Source organism: Ostreococcus lucimarinus, chromosome 1 (assembly GCF_000092065.1).
Source record: "Ostreococcus lucimarinus CCE9901 chromosome 1, complete sequence".
Taxonomy (NCBI): domain Eukaryota; kingdom Viridiplantae; phylum Chlorophyta; class Mamiellophyceae; order Mamiellales; family Bathycoccaceae; genus Ostreococcus; species Ostreococcus sp. 'lucimarinus'.
Window position 1 is genome coordinate 808,182 of NC_009355.1, and position 16,966 is coordinate 825,147.

General features: G+C 61.9%; 10 protein-coding genes across 10 annotated transcripts; 5 read left to right on the plus strand and 5 right to left on the minus strand.

The window, feature by feature from the left end:
- Window positions 1-494: 494 nt before the first annotated feature.
- Window positions 495-2,211, plus strand: OSTLU_23938 (predicted protein). The gene has a single exon (XM_001415570.1). The coding sequence runs from the start codon at window positions 851-853 to the stop codon at window positions 2,144-2,146; it is 1,296 nt and encodes a 431-aa protein (XP_001415607.1). The 5' UTR covers window positions 495-850; the 3' UTR covers window positions 2,147-2,211.
- An 87-nt stretch (window positions 2,212-2,298) lies between these two features.
- OSTLU_92192 (predicted protein) lies at window positions 2,299-3,759 on the minus strand (the record flags this gene model as incomplete). The annotated part of the gene is made up of 1 exon (XM_001415900.1): window positions 2,299-3,759. One exon carries the CDS (start codon window positions 3,757-3,759, stop codon window positions 2,299-2,301), a length of 1,461 nt encoding a protein of 486 aa, XP_001415937.1.
- Window positions 3,760-3,949: 190 nt separating this feature from the next.
- On the minus strand, window positions 3,950-5,443 carry OSTLU_86229 (predicted protein; the record flags this gene model as incomplete). The annotated part of the gene is made up of 1 exon (XM_001415901.1): window positions 3,950-5,443. The coding sequence occupies one exon, from the start codon at window positions 5,441-5,443 to the stop codon at window positions 3,950-3,952; it is 1,494 nt and encodes a 497-aa protein (XP_001415938.1).
- A 245-nt stretch (window positions 5,444-5,688) lies between these two features.
- OSTLU_29095 (P-ATPase family transporter: calcium ion) lies at window positions 5,689-8,908 on the plus strand. The gene has a single exon (XM_001415571.1). The coding sequence runs from the start codon at window positions 5,726-5,728 to the stop codon at window positions 8,873-8,875; it is 3,150 nt and encodes a 1,049-aa protein (XP_001415608.1). The 5' UTR covers window positions 5,689-5,725; the 3' UTR covers window positions 8,876-8,908.
- Window positions 8,909-8,968: 60 nt separating this feature from the next.
- On the minus strand, window positions 8,969-9,226 carry OSTLU_29096 (predicted protein; the record flags this gene model as incomplete). The annotated part of the gene is made up of 1 exon (XM_001415902.1): window positions 8,969-9,226. One exon carries the CDS (start codon window positions 9,224-9,226, stop codon window positions 8,969-8,971), a length of 258 nt encoding a protein of 85 aa, XP_001415939.1.
- A 279-nt stretch (window positions 9,227-9,505) lies between these two features.
- On the plus strand, window positions 9,506-10,564 carry OSTLU_29097 (predicted protein; the record flags this gene model as incomplete). Its single annotated transcript, XM_001415572.1, has 1 exon — window positions 9,506-10,564. The coding sequence occupies one exon, from the start codon at window positions 9,506-9,508 to the stop codon at window positions 10,562-10,564; it is 1,059 nt and encodes a 352-aa protein (XP_001415609.1).
- Window positions 10,565-11,457: 893 nt separating this feature from the next.
- Window positions 11,458-13,276, minus strand: OSTLU_29098 (predicted protein). The gene has a single exon (XM_001415903.1). It carries the CDS (start codon window positions 13,255-13,257, stop codon window positions 11,509-11,511), a length of 1,749 nt encoding a protein of 582 aa, XP_001415940.1. The 5' UTR covers window positions 13,258-13,276; the 3' UTR covers window positions 11,458-11,508.
- Window positions 13,277-13,384: 108 nt separating this feature from the next.
- OSTLU_13914 (predicted protein) lies at window positions 13,385-14,911 on the minus strand (the record flags this gene model as incomplete). Its single annotated transcript, XM_001415904.1, has 1 exon — window positions 13,385-14,911. One exon carries the CDS (start codon window positions 14,909-14,911, stop codon window positions 13,385-13,387), a length of 1,527 nt encoding a protein of 508 aa, XP_001415941.1.
- A 70-nt stretch (window positions 14,912-14,981) lies between these two features.
- Window positions 14,982-15,461, plus strand: OSTLU_29100 (MPT family transporter: inner membrane translocase (import) Tim22; the record flags this gene model as incomplete). Its single annotated transcript, XM_001415573.1, has 1 exon — window positions 14,982-15,461. One exon carries the CDS (start codon window positions 14,982-14,984, stop codon window positions 15,459-15,461), a length of 480 nt encoding a protein of 159 aa, XP_001415610.1.
- A 313-nt stretch (window positions 15,462-15,774) lies between these two features.
- OSTLU_13915 (predicted protein) lies at window positions 15,775-16,871 on the plus strand (the record flags this gene model as incomplete). The annotated part of the gene is made up of 2 exons (XM_001415574.1): window positions 15,775-16,717; window positions 16,822-16,871. 2 exons carry the CDS (start codon window positions 15,775-15,777, stop codon window positions 16,869-16,871), a joined length of 993 nt encoding a protein of 330 aa, XP_001415611.1.
- Between the last annotated feature and the right edge of the window lie 95 nt (window positions 16,872-16,966).

The following is a 16,966-nucleotide window of genomic DNA, read 5'->3' on the forward strand; positions in this document are numbered from 1 at the left end:
GCCCGCCCGCGACCGAGCGCGCCGAACCACGACGCCGTCGTCATCGTCCCATCTTTCCCCGTCGCGTTCGACGCCGCGCGCACCGCGATCAACCCGACGACCGAGGCGCAGAGCACGGTCGCGCTCGCGAGCACCAGCGCGTCGCTCGACGCGAGCGCGTCCATCGCGCGCGGCGAACTCGCGCGCCGCGCCTTCGCGCGCGCCTATGCGCGCACGCGCCTCCCCTATGCGCGCACCAGTGACGACGCCATTACGCAAAACTTACGCGCCCGCGATCGTCGATTCGCTCGCCCCGCGCGCGAGATTCGCCCATCATCCTGAAGATAAACTCACACATAAAACGCTACTCGGACAAACGACATGGCGTCAGGATCGCTTCAATGTGCGGTCACCCGCGCCGTCGCGATCGCGCGGTCGTCGTTCGAAACGACCGGCGGCCGCCGCCGCGTCGACGCGCGGCACGTCCACGCGCGCGACGACGCGGCAAAGCGACGCGCGATCGAAGCGACGCGGCGACGCGACGCGACGCGACGCGATCTCGCGCGAGGCGAGATTCGGGCGACGCTCGAGCGCGCGCGACGACGATACGGACGGTAATCGCGTCGCATCGGACGCATCGCGTCGCGACCTATCCATCCGACCGCGGGGCGCGGGCGCGCGGTGACGCGCGCGGCGTTCGACGGGCGCGACGGCGCGCGGGAAACGCGAGATAAAGGGTGGTTCGCGATCGCTCGGGGTGAGACGCGCGCTCGGGCGACGGTGAGGCGCGCGCGCGAGGGTCGAGGAGACGGACGCGGGCGACTGGGCGCCGCGACGCCGGACTCGAGACGCGGGACGCGCGAGAGGGACGATGACGGCGTCGAGAGGCGACAGCGCGATGATGGGCGACGATGAGATGGCGGCGGGAGCGATCGGGGCGATGCAAGGGGCGGCGTTCGCGGCGTTTGCGAATCCGGTCGATTTGAGCGCGACCCCGCCGACGCGGGGGTTCGCGGTGGGGAGCGCGCCGGGATTTTATCCAGGGGTTGGTGGTGCGTTGGCGGGGGCGTCGGGGATCGGACGAGGTGGAAATATGATCGCAGGGACGTCACCGAACTTTTTGGCGGGAACGTCGCCGGGATCGCTCGGGTCGTCGCCGTCGTTTTACGGGTCGTCGCCGACGGCGATTCCGCAAGTCGTTCGGCCGAAGGCGCCCATGGACCGCGGGATCGGGTTTCCGGGATTGTCTTCCTCGCTTCCGGGTAAGCATCACATCGGATCTCCTAATAGTGGATTTAGTGCGTTTAGTCCTCCGATGAACTTGAAGGACTCGCCGCGAGCGATGGCGCACTTTTCGTCCTCGCCTCCAGTCAAGTCGGGCGGCGTGCACAAGCCGCCGTCGGGCGCGACGAAGGCGAAGAAGATGGAGATCGCCCGAGCTGCGGTCAACGAGGTGACTGCTGCGGCCGTAGCCGTGTCGTCGATGCCCGGCGCTTCGATGAGCGCGTCGATGCCGCTGAACTCGAGCGGTAAACCGCAAAAGAGTGTGTACCGAGGGGTTAGACAACGGCCGTGGGGCAAGTACGCAGCCGAAATCAGAGACCCCACGCGCGGGTCAAGGCTTTGGTTGGGTACGTTCGATTCTGCCGAAGAAGCGGCTTTGGCGTACGACGCCGCGGCTCGTGCGATCCGCGGCGACGCCGCAGTGACGAACTTTGGCAAAGACGTTCCGATCCCAGCGTCTGTACGAGCGCAGTTGCCTCCGCTTCCGACGCGTCCGGTGCAAGGCAGAGGCGGGACGCCGCGAGACGACAGCGCGTTGTCCGGGCGCATGTCAAAATTGTCGACTTCGAATAAGCCTGCGAAGAACCTTGAAGAAGAGGCCGAGATGTTACTCATGCTTCAAGCCGCGGATAGCGATACGAAGACGAGCACGCCTGACAAATCTGATTCGGTGGAGGACCAAGCCACGGGAATGGATCTCGAGGAAGATAACGGGGCGAGTTCGGTGACCGTTGGCTTGACTTTGCGCGCGCAAAAGTCCAACGCTCCGCCAAGTGCTCCCGCGCCGGCAGCAAGAATTCAGCAGACCGATGCATCTAACGCGATGATTTCGGCGTTGAAGGCTTCGACCGTCAGTACGCGTACGCGCCGCGGCGGCGCGTAAAAGCAAGCATTTAAACGTCCGCGCACCAAAGAGGGCGAGCGAGCCGCGATAGAAACACAAAATGTTATAGTAAAAGCTCTCGGTGCATATTAAAACTCAACGTACGATAGTCAAGCCGACAAGCGCATGGCGCATGTGGTAAATACAGCGCTTTAAATTAACGTCGCGAACGCGACCAAGGACCCGAAGGCGAGCGCCGCGGCGACGCCGGCGGGCGCGCCGCTCGAACGCGGTTCGTTGTCGCGAGCACTCATATATGCATCGTAGTTTTCGAGCGTAATATCATTCGGGCATGACGTATCGGCGCACTTTGAAGTTGATAAGCACAGTCCGTAGGTCCCGCAGCAATCGTTCGCCGTGCAAATTGATTCGAGATACGAAAGCGTCGGCGCGCCGCTCGAGCATTGAAAGTCGCAGTTCGGCACTTGTCGAGTCACCATTTCACCATCAGGGCAACGCAGAACGTCCGGTGGACAGTGAGTGAAACCATTTGGGCCCGAGGATGTCTCGACGCTCGGTCCAGGTGCGGGAGCCAAATCATCATCGTCGACGAAGCCGTTATTCGACACGCCATCCGTTTCAAGCATCCAGTCGATGAGAGAAGGGCCAAAATCTGCCGTAAAGGTCAGCGCGGTCGCGAGTTCGGTGTTCAAACCCGAAACAAGTCGAAGCTCGGTGCGACCACCGACGTCGCACTGGCTCGTGTTGCCAAAGTGCACGAGATCAGTATCTGGGTTGTTCGGGAGCAGCTTTTGGCGAGAGACGAGCGCGTCTGCAGTCGTGACTTTCGCCGACGCATCGCACCCGTTGTGATCGGCCCAGCCAGCCAACGTTTGTTCAACGGAAGGTACAGGTTTACCTTCGAATCGACCGCCATCGACGGGAATGTTGTCGAGTTCACCATGGATGGCCAAGACGTTCACTGGCGTCTTTGTCGTCGCCGTGAACGCGGCGCAGTTGGATTGCGCGTCCGCGAAGGTCAGACCAGAGATAGATACGATACCCGAGATTAAATCGGGCTTCTCGCAAGCCATGCGATACGCCATGAACCCACCGTTCTCCCAACCGACGATGTAAACCTTGTCCTCGGCGACGTTGTACTGAGACTTCACGGCTCGGATGACTTGCGCGAGATGTTCGACGTCGTCGACGGGTTCCCACGTCTCCGGATCCCCCGGGCGTAACGAGAAGCGTCCAGCTGCGCAGCACGCGGGTGTTGCAGCCCAAGATCTACATCCGTAGCGAGTGTTCAAAATACCACCAAGTCGAGTGCACGATGAGCACCAGAATCGATTTCTCGTCCCTTCGGGAAGTGCGAGGATGAACTCGCGAGAATCCACCTGCTCGGTGAAGCGCAAAATTCGGTTTGTGGAGTCGCCATCCATGCAGCGCCCGTGGAGAAGAACGATGAGAGGAACATCTGGTGGTACATTTGTCGCGTTATCCTCGCCGGGCACGGAGACGTCGGGGATGTAGAGCGTGATTGGGTCTCTGTCTTCTCCCGAGGCGTACACGATGTCCACCTCCTGCCTCGCGACGGCGGAGACGCGAGAGGCGCCGAGCAGTAAGATGAGAAAAACCGAGTAGAAAGCGCTTGAGACTTTGCAAATCATAGTGTTGTGTTTGAAGTTGAGTCTGAAATGCACGACTATTCGCGCGCGAGTCTCGAAATGGCGTCCATATAACGCCCGCGTCTCGGGCTCGTCGCGCCGCCTCGGGAACGCCGCCTCGATTCGATTCATAACAACACCGACGTGCCTGCCCCTCGGGCTCGTCGCGCCACCTCGGGAACGCCGCCTCGATTTATAACAACACCGACGAAGGTTGACACTGCGAGTAATACGCATCAAAGTACACGCAAGAGTTGCCAGGCGCACAGCACTTGGGTCCGTCGTAAAGTGCGCCGGCGCACTGCTCCCACTGCGCGTTACAGGGCAGGCACTCGGACCTGTCGTCGTCAATTCGAGTGCACGTTAGACCGCGCTTGCAGCAAGTTGGGCCGTCGAAAGATTTCCCACCACATTTCTGATACGCGTCTGAACATGGCACACACTGCTTCCCACCGAACTCGAAAGGAACGCTGAGACACGTACCTTCCTCGCAGCACGTTTCTTTCCTTCCGCTGAGTTCCCAGATGGAACAGCCTTCGCCTGGCGCAGCGCATTGACATGACCCCAAACCGAGAAGCGTGCCCGCTGTTTCCGGCCAAAGTTGACAAAGTTCCCACGGTTTGTCGCACTCGGCTTCCTTTTGCTCCTTCGTGGCGAATGGTAAGTCTGGAAGTGCACCGCAAAGCCCAGCGTTGTTTGCCAGGCTAATCATTTTGAGATTCGGCAGAGACGCCTTGGATAGAGTCACCGGACCCGTGAATCGGCAGCGATCGAGCAGCACGCCCTCGAGCCGCTTTAGCCGAGAAAGTTCGTTGATCGAACCCGTAAGCAAATTTTCGTGCACGTCGAGGAACGTCAAGTTTCGCGGTAGGAATCGAGGTAAAGTTCCGCTCAAAAAGTTGCCTTCGACGATCAAGGACTCGAGCGCCAGGGCGGAGGACCAGTCGCTCGGTATAAACCCGCTGATGAAGTTATCGTCCAGATTTAACGTTCGAAGGCGTGGAAGTGTGGCGAGCTCTTGTGGAATGGCGCCGTGGAGTTGGTTCCCGGACACGTCCATGGATTCGAGTTCGACGAGATTCCCGACGCTCGCCGGGAGAGCGAGACGATCCGTCTTCAAACCGAGCATATTTCTGTGCAAATTCAACTCTCTGAGCTTGACGAGATTACCGATTTCTGCGGGAACGCTGCCCGAAAGTTGATTGCCAAAGTGAACCCCCGGAAATCCGTACACTTCGCGCTTGTCGACGGGTACCGACGCGTCGAATCGTCTCTGTCTCTCTGTGAAGCCGCCGTCCAAATTCAGGACTTCGAGCGACGTCAAAGTCCCGATCGACTTCGGAATCGGTCCCTCGAGCGTGTTCAAATTCAAATGCAGCTCCACGAGATTCGGCATCGCCAACAAGAACTCCTCGGAAATCGTTCCCTCGAGCGCGTTATCGCTCGCGTCCAACGTCGTCAACCGCTCCATCCTCGGCACGCGCGCCGGCAGCCTCCCTCGCAGCCCTCGTCCGCGCAACCGTATCTTCACCACCCTCCCGTTTTCATCGCACGCCACCGTCCCGTCCCCGATCGCGCACACGTCCCCGATCGCCAGCGCGCGTCCCAGCGCCTCGTCGTCCCTCGCGCTCGCCAGCAGCGTCCTCACCGCCTCCGCGTCGCCCGCGTCCGTCGCCCGCGTCGCCATCGCTCGCATCGCCGCCATCGCGACGCACGTCGCCGTCCCCGCGCGTCGCTTTCGCCCCATCCCGTCGTCGTCGTCGTCGTCGTCGTCGTCGCGCCTTCGCGTCGCACCGTGTGGTCGACGACAATCGGCGACACAAAACGTCAATCGTCGCGGTCGGGCGGTCGGTCGCCGCGCGCGCGGTCGAAGGTTCTGGATGTCGACGACGGGTGCGCGGCGCGATTAATGGCGCGCGACGGAACGCGACGCGCGTCGTCGGCGTCGGCGTCGACGTCGACGATCGAGATGACCGCGCCCGTCTACCCCGCGTGGTCGAACGCGCCGGCGCGGACGCTGGCGCATCACGACAGCGACGAAACCGTCGGGATCGCGTCGGCGTCGGTGGACGATCGGCGCGCGCGCGCGGGCGGGCACAACGAGCTCGAGCGCGAGCCGGGGAAGGCGCTGTGGAGACTGGTGCTGGAACAGTTCGATGACGCGCTGGTGAAGGTGCTGCTGGCGGCGGCGGCGGTGTCGCTGGCGCTGGCGTACGCGGAGGGCGGCGCGGAGGAGGGACTCGCGGCGTACGCGGAGCCGGCGGTCATCGCGCTGATTTTGGTGCTGAACGCGATCGTCGGGGTGTGGCAGGAGAGCAACGCGGAGCGCGCGCTGGATGCGCTGAAGGAGATGCAGAGCGAACACGCGAAGTGCCTGAGAGACGGTCGATGGAACGGCTCGCTCGAGGCGCGGGAATTGGTGCCGGGGGACGTGGTGGAGCTGAAGACGGGCGATCGAGTGCCGGCGGATTGTCGAGTGATTCGATTGAAGACGGCGACGGTGCGCGTGGAGCAGGCGTCGTTGACTGGGGAATCCGTGGCGGTGGATAAGCGCGTGGAGAGCGTGAAGGATGAAGACATCGAGTTGCAAGGGAAGACGTGCATGCTGTTCGCCGGCACGGCGGTGTCCAACGGATGCTGTCTGTGCGTGGTGAACTCGACGGGTATGTCGACCGAGATCGGGAAGATTCAGTCGCAAATCAAAGAAGCGAGCGAGGAAGAGGAGGATACGCCGCTGAAGCAAAAGCTCGATCGATTCGGTGAGAGCTTGACGATGATGATTGGCGTCATTTGCCTTCTCGTGTGGTTGATCAACTACAGGCACTTTGTTCAATTTGAGTTCAAGGCTGGGTCAACGATCCCCAGCGTGGCGTTTGATCTCGTGAAGTGTACGTATTATTTCAAAATCGCCATCGCTCTCGCCGTGGCGGCTATTCCCGAAGGCTTACCGGCGGTAATCACGACGTGCTTGGCGCTCGGTACAAGAAAGATGGCGAAGAAGAACGCCATCGTTCGCAAGTTGCCGAGCGTGGAAACTCTTGGTTGCACGAGTGTTATTTGCAGCGACAAGACGGGTACGTTGACCACGAATCAAATGTCTGCCGTAAAGCTCATCACCGTGCGCGATGAGACTCACTTGACGACATACACCGTCGAAGGGACGACGTACAACCCCACCGAGGGTGGCGTCGTCGGCGCGCCGAAAAAGCTTGACGCGAGTTTGCGCGCCATCGCTAAGATTTCTGCTTTGTGCAACGGCGCTCAGTTGGAGTACAAAAACGATGCGTACAAGTGCGTCGGTGAACCGACGGAAGGTGCGCTCAAAGTTTTGTGCGAGAAGATTGGTTTGGATGACATGCGCGGCGTCGCCAAGAAGCGCTCCTCCAAACCCGAGCAACACGCACAAATCGTGTGCGACATGATTGAAAGTGCACACGACGTCCGGGCAACTTTAGAATTCGATCGTGATCGCAAGTCGATGAGCGTCATCGCGAGTGAAAAGACCGATAGCAAGCGGGGTAGCGCCAACGAACTCCTCGTCAAGGGGGCGCCTGAAGTGTTGCTTGAACGCTGCGCGTTTGTGCAGATGCCGGACGGCGCGACGGCGCCGCTTTCCGCAACGATGCGAAATGTCATCCTCAACGAACAAGCGACGATGGCTCGCGACGCGCTGCGATGTCTCGCGTTCGCGAAAAAGGTTTCGCTTGGTGATTTGTCTTCGTACGACGGATCAGAGAAGCACAAGGCGCACAAGGTGCTCAAGGATCCGTCCGCGTACGCGTCCATCGAATCCGATTTAATCTTCGTTGGCATGACTGGTTTGCGAGATCCCCCGAGACCGGAAGTCGCTGGAGCCATTAAGGCGTGTCACACTGCCGGTATTCGCGTTATCGTCATCACCGGCGACAACAAGCTTACCGCGGAGGCGATTTGCACCGAAATTGGCGTCTTCAAGTCTTCGGCGGACGTTAAGGGGAAATCCTTCACCGGTCGTGAATTCGCTGCGATGTCCAAATCTAAGCAACTCAAAGCGCTTCTTGGTGAAGGCGGTCGCGTGTTCAGTCGCACTGAGCCCAAACACAAGCAAGACATCGTTCGTCTCCTTCGCGATAGCGGCGACGTAGTCGCCATGACGGGCGACGGTGTCAACGACGCGCCGGCGTTGAAGCTCGCGGATATCGGTATCGCCATGGGTATCGCCGGTACTGAGGTCGCGAAGGAAGCGTCCGACATGGTTCTCGCCGACGACAACTTCAGCACCATCGTCGAAGCCGTCTCCGAGGGTAGAAGCATCTACAACAACATGAAGGCGTTCATTCGATACATGATTTCTTCCAATGTCGGCGAAGTGGTGAGCATTTTCCTTACCGCTGCGCTTGGCATGCCCGAGGGCTTGGTGCCGGTGCAGCTTCTTTGGGTGAATCTCGTCACCGATGGTCCTCCGGCCACGGCGCTCGGTTTCAATCCTCCGGACAAAGACATCATGACGAAGCCGCCGAGACGAAAGGACGAAGATCTCTTATCCAACTGGGTCATGTTCAGATACGCCGTCGTCGGTCTTTACGTCGGCGTCGCTACCGTGGGCGCGTTCGCGATTTGGTTCACGCGCACTAGTTTCATGGGTATCGACTTGAGCCAAGACGGTCACACGCCCGTGACTTTCAAGCAGCTGACAAACTGGGGCGAGTGCGCGAGCTGGAAAAATTTCAAGGGAGGCAAATTCACCGCCGGCGGCGTCGCGTACTCTTACACCGGTAAGCACGCGTGCGATTACTTCGAGGCGGGCAAAGTGAAAGCGTCGACGCTTTCGCTCACTGTTCTTGTCGCGATCGAGATGTTCAATGCGCTCAACGCGCTTTCGGAGGACGGATCGTTGGTGACCATGCCGCCGTGGCGCAACCCGTACCTCCTCATCGCCATGCTTGTCTCCTTTGGCTCGCACTTCTTGATCATGTACGTTCCGTACTTCGCGGAAATTTTCTCCATCGTCCCGCTGGATTTCAACGAATGGATGCTCGTCCTTCTGTGCGCCGCACCGGTGTGCTTGATCGACGAAGTTCTGAAGGTTTTCGGCCGCGTCTCGGCGCGAAGAGAACTCAAGGCTCGACTCGGGTACTAGAGTTCTACGTAGCACGCGTCGTCGAACGGTACTCGCCAGACGATGAATTTAATTAATACGAAGCGCTTAACGTTATATTACACGCAACCCTGCCTATCGCGACGACGCCCCGGGGAACGTCGACACCATTTCGTTCACCACCGGTCCCGCGAGCTTAAAAACCAGCAGCACGCACACCAAGCAGAAAGCCGCGAATCCCGCCTTCAGCACCGTGGAGAACGTCTCGCTCTCCAGCAGCGCGTTCTCTTCCTGCACGGGCTTCACGTAGTCGCGCGACGCGCCCTCGTCGTCTTCGACCGCGCGCGTCGCGACGCGCCGACGTCGCTCGAGCGTCACCGTCGCCGTCGCCATCGCCGCCGTCGTCGCTCGCACCGTCGCCGTCGTCGCCGTCGCTCGAGCGACGCGCGCGCGTCGACCGAAGTGCGTCGTCTTCGCCGCCGCGCGCGGCGCCGTCGCGCGCACCGTCGTCGTCGTCGTCGCCATCGCGCGTCGTCGAGTGACCACGGCCCTCGCGTCCGTCAGATGGCGCCTCTCGCGGCGCTCGACGCTGTCCAGCGCGCGCGACGAGCGTCGGACGCGATCGAATCCGTCAAGACGTGGCTCCCGGACGCGCACGCGATGGACGACGCGATGCGACGCGCGCGCGTGAGCGCTGAAGGCGCGCCGGCAGTCAACGAACGCGCGCGCGAGGCGACGGCGCAGCGCGAGCGCGGGAACGCGGCGTATCGCGAAGGGAAATACGCGGCGGCGATCGAACACTACGACGCGTCGTGCGCGGTCGAGCGAAACGCGGCGGCGCTGGCGAATCGAGCGATGTGCTGGTTGAAGCTGGAGAAGTGGGACGCGGCGGAGGCGGATTGCTCGAGCGCGTTGGCGCTCGACGCGGTCGCGTTCGGGGTCAAGGCGTACCAGCGACGAGGTATGGCGCGACGGGAGATGGGAAAGTATTTGGAGAGTGCGATGGATTTCGAGGAAGCGCTGCGGTTGGAGCCGACGAGTAAGATTTTGAAGGAGGAGCGGGCGAAGAGTCAACGCGCGTTCGAGCTCGAGGCGAAGATACGGCCAACGCAGGCGCGCGTGAAAATACCCGTCGAGCACGATCGAGCGGTCGAGCGTGGTGATGATAGTTTAGTTGACGTCGATATGGGCGCAGTTGAGAACGCGGCGTCGTGCGCGCGCGATAGCGTTGAGACGAGTCGACGCCCGGCGCCGGCGCCGGAGACCGGTCGCGACGACGATTTGGTGAGCAAGGCGGCGGCGATCGCGGCGAGCAAACCCGTCGTCGCTCCACGAAATGGCGCTGAGTTCGAACGCGCGTACAGACGCGAGATGAAAGCCGCGGCTTCGACGACATCGGCATCGCGTCGAGCGGAGATTCTCATCCTCGTCCCGCCGGACAAGTTGGAGACGATGTTCGCCGGCGGCCTCGACCCCGACATCCTCGCCGACGTCGCCACCATCGCCCTCGAGCATTGGTACGCCAAAGACGAAAACGCGTCCGCCGCTCTCGAGTGGCTCGAGCGTTTACGAGCCGTGCCTCGCTTCGCCGTCTCCGCGGCGCTTCGCCCGAGCGCCTCGTCCCGAGCGCTCGAGCGCGCTTTCGCCGCCGCGCGCGCCACCGCCGCGCGCGACGCGCGCGCGACGGCTCGCCTCGAGGCATTACGCGAAGCCTTTCGCGTTTTAGCTTAGTCCAGTAGCGCGCCGCGCGGTCGTGGGTCTCGTCCGAGAATCACAGTGTAATCCAGTAATCCAACCTTCGACCAACCTCCGAGAGTGGGGCAATCGACCGTTCACGACTCAGCCGCGACGTTTCAGTTCGGCGAAAGGTCCCGCCGTCCGGTCGGCACGACGTCCGCAATCGGCGAACCGTCACACCGCGACTGCCGTCGCTCATGGCGTCGCCGTCGGCGTCGCTGAGCGAAGGACGCGCGGTTGGCAAAAAGTCGCGCATTTCCGAAACCGTGTGCGAGGTGCGGTCGTACGCGAGCGAGTCCGACGACGAATGCGCGACGAAAGATCACCGCACGAAATCAAACTGGAGCGCGCGACCTCTCGGTTTGCGAAAGTCAAACTCGAGCGAGACGGTGGATGCGCGAAGCGGCGGGCGCGAAGCGGAGTATGAAATCGTGCGCGAGCGAAGATTGAGTGGGACAGAGGCGCGTGCGTTGGATGCGGATTCGATGTACGCGCGGGTGCGGTCGTTGAAAACGACGGAGGCTAGAAACGAAGACGCCGCCGAGCGAAGGCGACACGGTTCGTTTGATGTTTTGAACTTGCTCCAGGCGCTCGGCTCGGTTCATATGAGTCCAACGAGTCCAACGACGAGCGATCCTCTACCCACAGTCGTGTGCGAGTACACGGATGAGGGTGTGGAGGAGGAAGTGAGCTCTGGTACGTCGAGGCGCTGGCGTGGAGACGGCCCGAACGACGACCGCGCGGAGGACGACGACTCTCAACCGAACGTCGGATCATTGCGGTCGACGTCGAGCTTCGTCAACACGCGGTCACTTGCGGCGTGAGGAAAATGGCCGTCGAATAATGTACTTTACTTCATTCATGTTTCCTGTTCTTCAATTCTTGCACTGTTGAACATGCTACTTCTACGCATAGATGCCAGCTTGTAATCCACCATCCTAATCAGAAATTTCACCCGCTGCGACGAGAAATGCGTGCTGTGCCGTCGATTCCTGCGTTTGTCGCCGCGCTTGACCTGGCGGCGGCGGTCCCTGTGGAAGCGGCGGCGGCGGTGCCTCCCAATCCATGCACGTGTTCTTCTCTGGCGGATGGCTCGAAGGCGGCGGTGACGGAACTTCTTCGCGTACGCTTGAGCGTAGTAACGACAGGTCTATGTCGCCGACGTCGATACCACCGTATTGATTTCCGAGCATCGCGGCGATGTCGTCAAATTCGTCTGCGTTGACGCCGTCTGCCTGTACTTTGATCGCCGGCTCTGGTTGCCGCTGTAGGCGCCTGTCAAACTCCTTCGCTTGTTGCTTCACTTTTTCGTGTCTAAATTTCGAGATCGCCTGCTTCCCGATCAGGATCTCAGTCTCTGAAAGCACTTCTCGACCTTCCCAGATGGATAAGACTTTTTGAACCGCTCGACGTCTGTGTCTCGCGTGCGCCTCGCCGATGGTGGCGCCGTCTTGTACTTCGACGCCCTTCATCTCTGTCGCTTCATCAATCCTTACGATGGCGATCATGTGCTTCACAATGTCGGTCAGATGCTTGCGTAGCGCCTTTTTGTACATTGCGTGCGTGGCTTCGGATCCTCCGCGCGCGTCAACACGACTGGCTTGAACGATGGAGTCGAGCAGATAAAACAGAGTCAACCGTGTAGAAGCGGACGTCGCGAGGTCGGCGATTCGTTCTCTGAGCGTCGAAACCAAGACTTCAGGAACGGCTTCGTACTTTGAAATGCTAAGAGCCTCCTGAGTGTACTCATACATCACTTGTCGACTCATCCTGAGATCAGGAAGCTTCGAAATGAATGCGTCGACGGCGGAACGCGCCGCCGAACTCAAACTCGAACTCGCCTCCTCGGGTTCGCCCCTCGTGTCCTCTCTCATCGATTGCGTTCGTATGTCGTTGACGATACTCATGACATCTAACGATGGTCGTTTGGCCGCCGCCACTGGCGTCTTTGGCCGATCCGCGAGCGTTTTCTTGCGCTCCTCGTGCTGTTTAATTCTCTCAGCCACGAGCGCCTCCGCCTTCTCGACGTTCTTCTCGGCTCCCCAAATCTCGACCACCGCATTTTTTGTCGGATGACACCGCAGCGACGCGCCAGATTTCCACTGTAACACCGGTATGTTATCCGAATTCTTCCCCATGACGTACACGAGCGCTTGAGCGTTTCCGCAATCCACCTCGATCCAGATCCCCGGCTCCGGCGTCGGCGATTTCGGCGTCTTCGCGCGTTCGTGTTCCACGCTCGACACCAGCCCTCCTCGCGCACCCGTACCAATCGTCCCCACGGCCTTCGTCGTTCTCCAATCTTCATCCTCTGCCTCCTCTCCTTCCTTCCGCACCTCTTCGTACTCGTCCGAGTCCTCGTCCGACCACGCGCGCTTCGCCTTTTTCGCCTTTCTCCCCGCGTCGCCCTTCGCCTTCCCCGCCTTCTCTCCTCCTCGCGATCGCCGCGCGACCTTGATCCCGCGCGACGCCGCGTATTTCGCGTACCCCGCGCGCTCGCTCATCGGCGGGCAGCTCGCGCGATTCGTGTGCGGCGTCGCGCGACACTTTTGGCATCCGCCGAGCGACCAGCGGCACTTCGGACACCCGAGGACGTCGAACGACGCGGGATGCGACGGCGCGGCGGCGGCATCGCCGCGGACATCGCCGTCGTCGACGCGCGCGTCCGTCGCGGGCGGCTCAGACATCGCGCGCGGTCGCGCGCGGCGGTGTGCGGGACGACGCGATCGCAATCCGGTTGGCCGATGACTTTCGCGGTTTGATTGTGTTTGACTACGAGCTACGGGCTACGAGCTACGAGCTACGAGCTACGAGCTAAAACCAGAAATTGACGCTCACGGACGAGGTCAAGGAACGGACGTAGTGCCAGTGACCTTTGGGCATGAACAGGACGTCGCCGGGCGCGAGGATGGTTTCCAGAAACTTTGCGGCGAGCGCGCGGGGATGCTCGCGAGAGACGGTCGGGCTCTCGGGATCGACGGGCGACCGGGTGAAATTATTCACGTTTGAGCCGCGCAGGGTGTCGGTGTCGGCGACGTAAAGGTGTGGAGTCTCACTCACGGCGTAGATGCGGACGTATTTGTACCCGGATACTTGGCAGAGGAGGTTGAGGTACGGGTCGCGATGAATCGCGGTTCTCGTGCCGGCCGTGCCCAGCCACAGGTTGACCGCGGATGTCTCCACGCGAAGCCTGCCTAAGGTGTACGGAATCACCGTGAACGTGCTCTGAAGTTCGGGTATTTGGTGGAATATCGGGTGCTGCGAGACGTACGCCACCTTGTCGCTCGTCGGCGCGCCGTCGTGCGCCGCGTTGGAAGGCGCGAGAAAATCGCGCGCAAACGATCCGAGCGTGGTGATCCCGACGCCGTGGCTATCGAACGCCGTACCGTATTCCACGGGAACGATTGTGTCCGCATACTTTTCGAACGCGTCGAGATTTTTAAAAACGTCCAACGCGGCCCAGTTCTCGCCGTCCTCGTCGAGATGGCCTCGAATCACGACCGGAGTCTCCGAGGCGACGAAGTCTGCGTAAAATCGCGGCGCCGTTAACGAGCGCGCGTCCTCGAAATGAATCTGTCGGCTCGGTTCGATCGTCGGAACCCCACTCATCGGTAGCGTCGTCGGAATCGCGCTGTTCAAAGGAAACGCCCGGCGTCCCTCGGCGTCGTCGGGCTGAAACGCGCGTTCGACGAGTAAAATGGCGCTCGCGCACCACGTCGGAACGCACCCTCGCTCGAATAACGTCGTCGCGGTGAGTAAATCCAACCCAATCCTCCCCAGCCGCTCTCTCGCGCTCCATTCCGCCCCCCGACACGCCGCGCTCGCCGTGGGATCGTCCTCGAGCGCGCCTTCGTCGACGTCTTCCCCCGCGTCGCTCGCCGTCGCCGCGACGCCCGCGACGACGAGCCATCCGTGCGCCAGCGTGTGCGCCTCCAAGAACCCACTCACCGGCCAATTCCCTCGTCCCAACTGTTCGCCGCACGCCTCGATCGTCCGTTTCGCCCATCGCGCGCACGCGTCCCACGTCTCCGCTCGCGCGTTCGCCGCGCACCTCGCGAGCGCGTCCCTCGCGCGTCGTCCGCTCGGCGCGAACTCCTCCAGCTCCGCCGCCGTCGACGCCCACCCCGCGTCGTGCGCGCGCGCGATTTCCTCCGCCACCGCTCGCGCGTCGCGCGTCGCGCCGTCCCTCGCGCGCGCGCCGCTCCACAGCTCGCGCGCGTTTTCGAAGAACGCGTGCGTCGCCGCCGCGCGCGCGTCCCTCGCGTCGTCGCGCGCGCGCGCCGTCGTCGCGCGCGCGCCGTCGTCGCGCCCGAACGCGTCCCACGCGTCGGCGGTCGCCATGCGCGCGCCGCTGTCGCGACGTCGCGTCTTCGCGGCGGCGCGGCGCCGATCGACACAGAACGACGCTCGGATGCCGGCCGAGGAAGACGCCGTCGAGCTCGGCTCGTGCTTCGAGCGGTTCACGAGCGCGGTGTGCGCGTCGTCGGCGTTCGGCGCGGTCGTCGGGTGCGCGCGCGCGGCGTGGGGGGCGGACGCGCCCGCGGTGTTCCGATCGCGCTCGTTTCCCGCGGTCGCGAAGACCGCGGGCGCGCTCGCGAGCGGCGCGGCGCTGTTCGGCGCCATCGGAGGCGCGTACGCGAGCGTGACGTGCGCGGCGGAGAGCGCGCGGAACGCGAGGGACGCGTACAACGGCGCGCTGGGGGGGCTGGCGAGCGGCGCGGTGGTGGGGTTGCGCAACGGCAAGGTCGGACACGCGGCGAGCGCGGGGGCGGCGTTCGCGCTCGCGAGCGCGGCGGTGGACGCGTCGGGACGGAAGATCGCGCGAGGCGACGCGTGGGAAGACAGGGCGACGCCGGAGCGGATCGCGTATCCGTATCGCGAAAGACGCTAGGGCGAACGCGAGGCGATCGAGTCGAGCGGGACGCGACGACGACGACGACGACGACGACGACGACGCGCGAGGCGCGCGCGCGTCGGAGACGCACCGCGAGGACGGACGAGTCGATGCCGCGATCGTCATCGCGATCGACGCCGCGCGCGTATTGTAACATCATTCGAGGACGTGAAGTCGAACATCTTCGTCGCGCGCTTCGATTTCGCGGCGTCGAATTGAGATTCAAACCACCCGCGACAGCTCCTCCATAAATCGCCGCTCGACGTCCGCGCGCGCCTCGCACTCGCGCGCGGACGTCGACGCGATCGGCATGGGCATCGCGTCCCTCCTTCCGACGCTGAAATCCATCTCAAGACACGCGCACGTCGGCGAAACGTACGCGGGACAAGTCGTTTGCGTCGACGCCTACGTCTGGCTTCATCGCGGTGCCTACGCGTGCTCGCGCGAGCTGTGCGAGGGATTGCCGACGCGCAAGCACGTGGAATACTTTTTAAATCGCGCGCGAACGCTGAAACGGGCGAACGTGCGGGCGATATACGTGTTCGACGGTGGACGATTGCCGGGGAAGGCGAACGAGGAGGCGCAGCGGAGACGAAATCGAAGCGAAGCGCTGGCCAAGGCGAAAGCGCACGCGAGGCAGGGGAACGCGAGCGCGGCGAATGATTTTTATGTGCGAGCGGTGGATATCACGCCGGAGATGGCGCGGGAGGTGATCGAGGCGCTGGCGAGGGAAGGATTCGAGAGCTTGACGGCGCCGTACGAGGCGGATGCGCAGATGGCGTACTTGGTGAAGAATGGCTTCGTGGCGGGAGTGATCACGGAGGATAGCGATTTGATCGCGCATGGGTGTCGGAGCGTGTTCACAAAGATGGCAGGTGATGGTTCTGGCATAGAAATCCGCTTCGAGGAGTTGGGGAGGAATCGCGGGTTGAGTTTCGTCGGGTTCACGCCCGATATGTTTTTGGAAATGTGCGTACTCAGCGGGTGTGATTATTTACCGTCTTTGAACGGCGTGGGGGTGAAGAAGGCGCACAGCCTGATTCGAAGATTCAAAACTTACAATAAGGTCTTGCGTCACATGAAGTTTGAGGGGATAGCGGTGCCGAAGGATTACGAGTCGCGTTTCGTCGACGCGTTGCTCACGTTCAAATATTCGTGGGTGTATTGCCCGCAAAGGCGAGAGATCGTGAACTTGAACGATCCAGTGGGGGTGTTGGATCAGAGTTTGATTGACGACTTACCGAGACTCATAGGTGCGTATCATCCGCCCGAGGTAGCGAGAGCGTTGGCGAACAACGAGGTGCATCCAATGACGCTCGAGGCTTTCGGCGGAGTGCGAGCGCCTCATCGTCGACAGCACATAGCCGCGTTGGCGCCATCGACGAGCGCGCCGATCCTAAGGCCTGAAGACGCATGTGACGACGACGCGCTCGGCGCGCTGCCGGAAAGACCTTTGACATCGACGAAGCAAAACGCTTTCACGAGTTTTTTGCGCGAAAAGC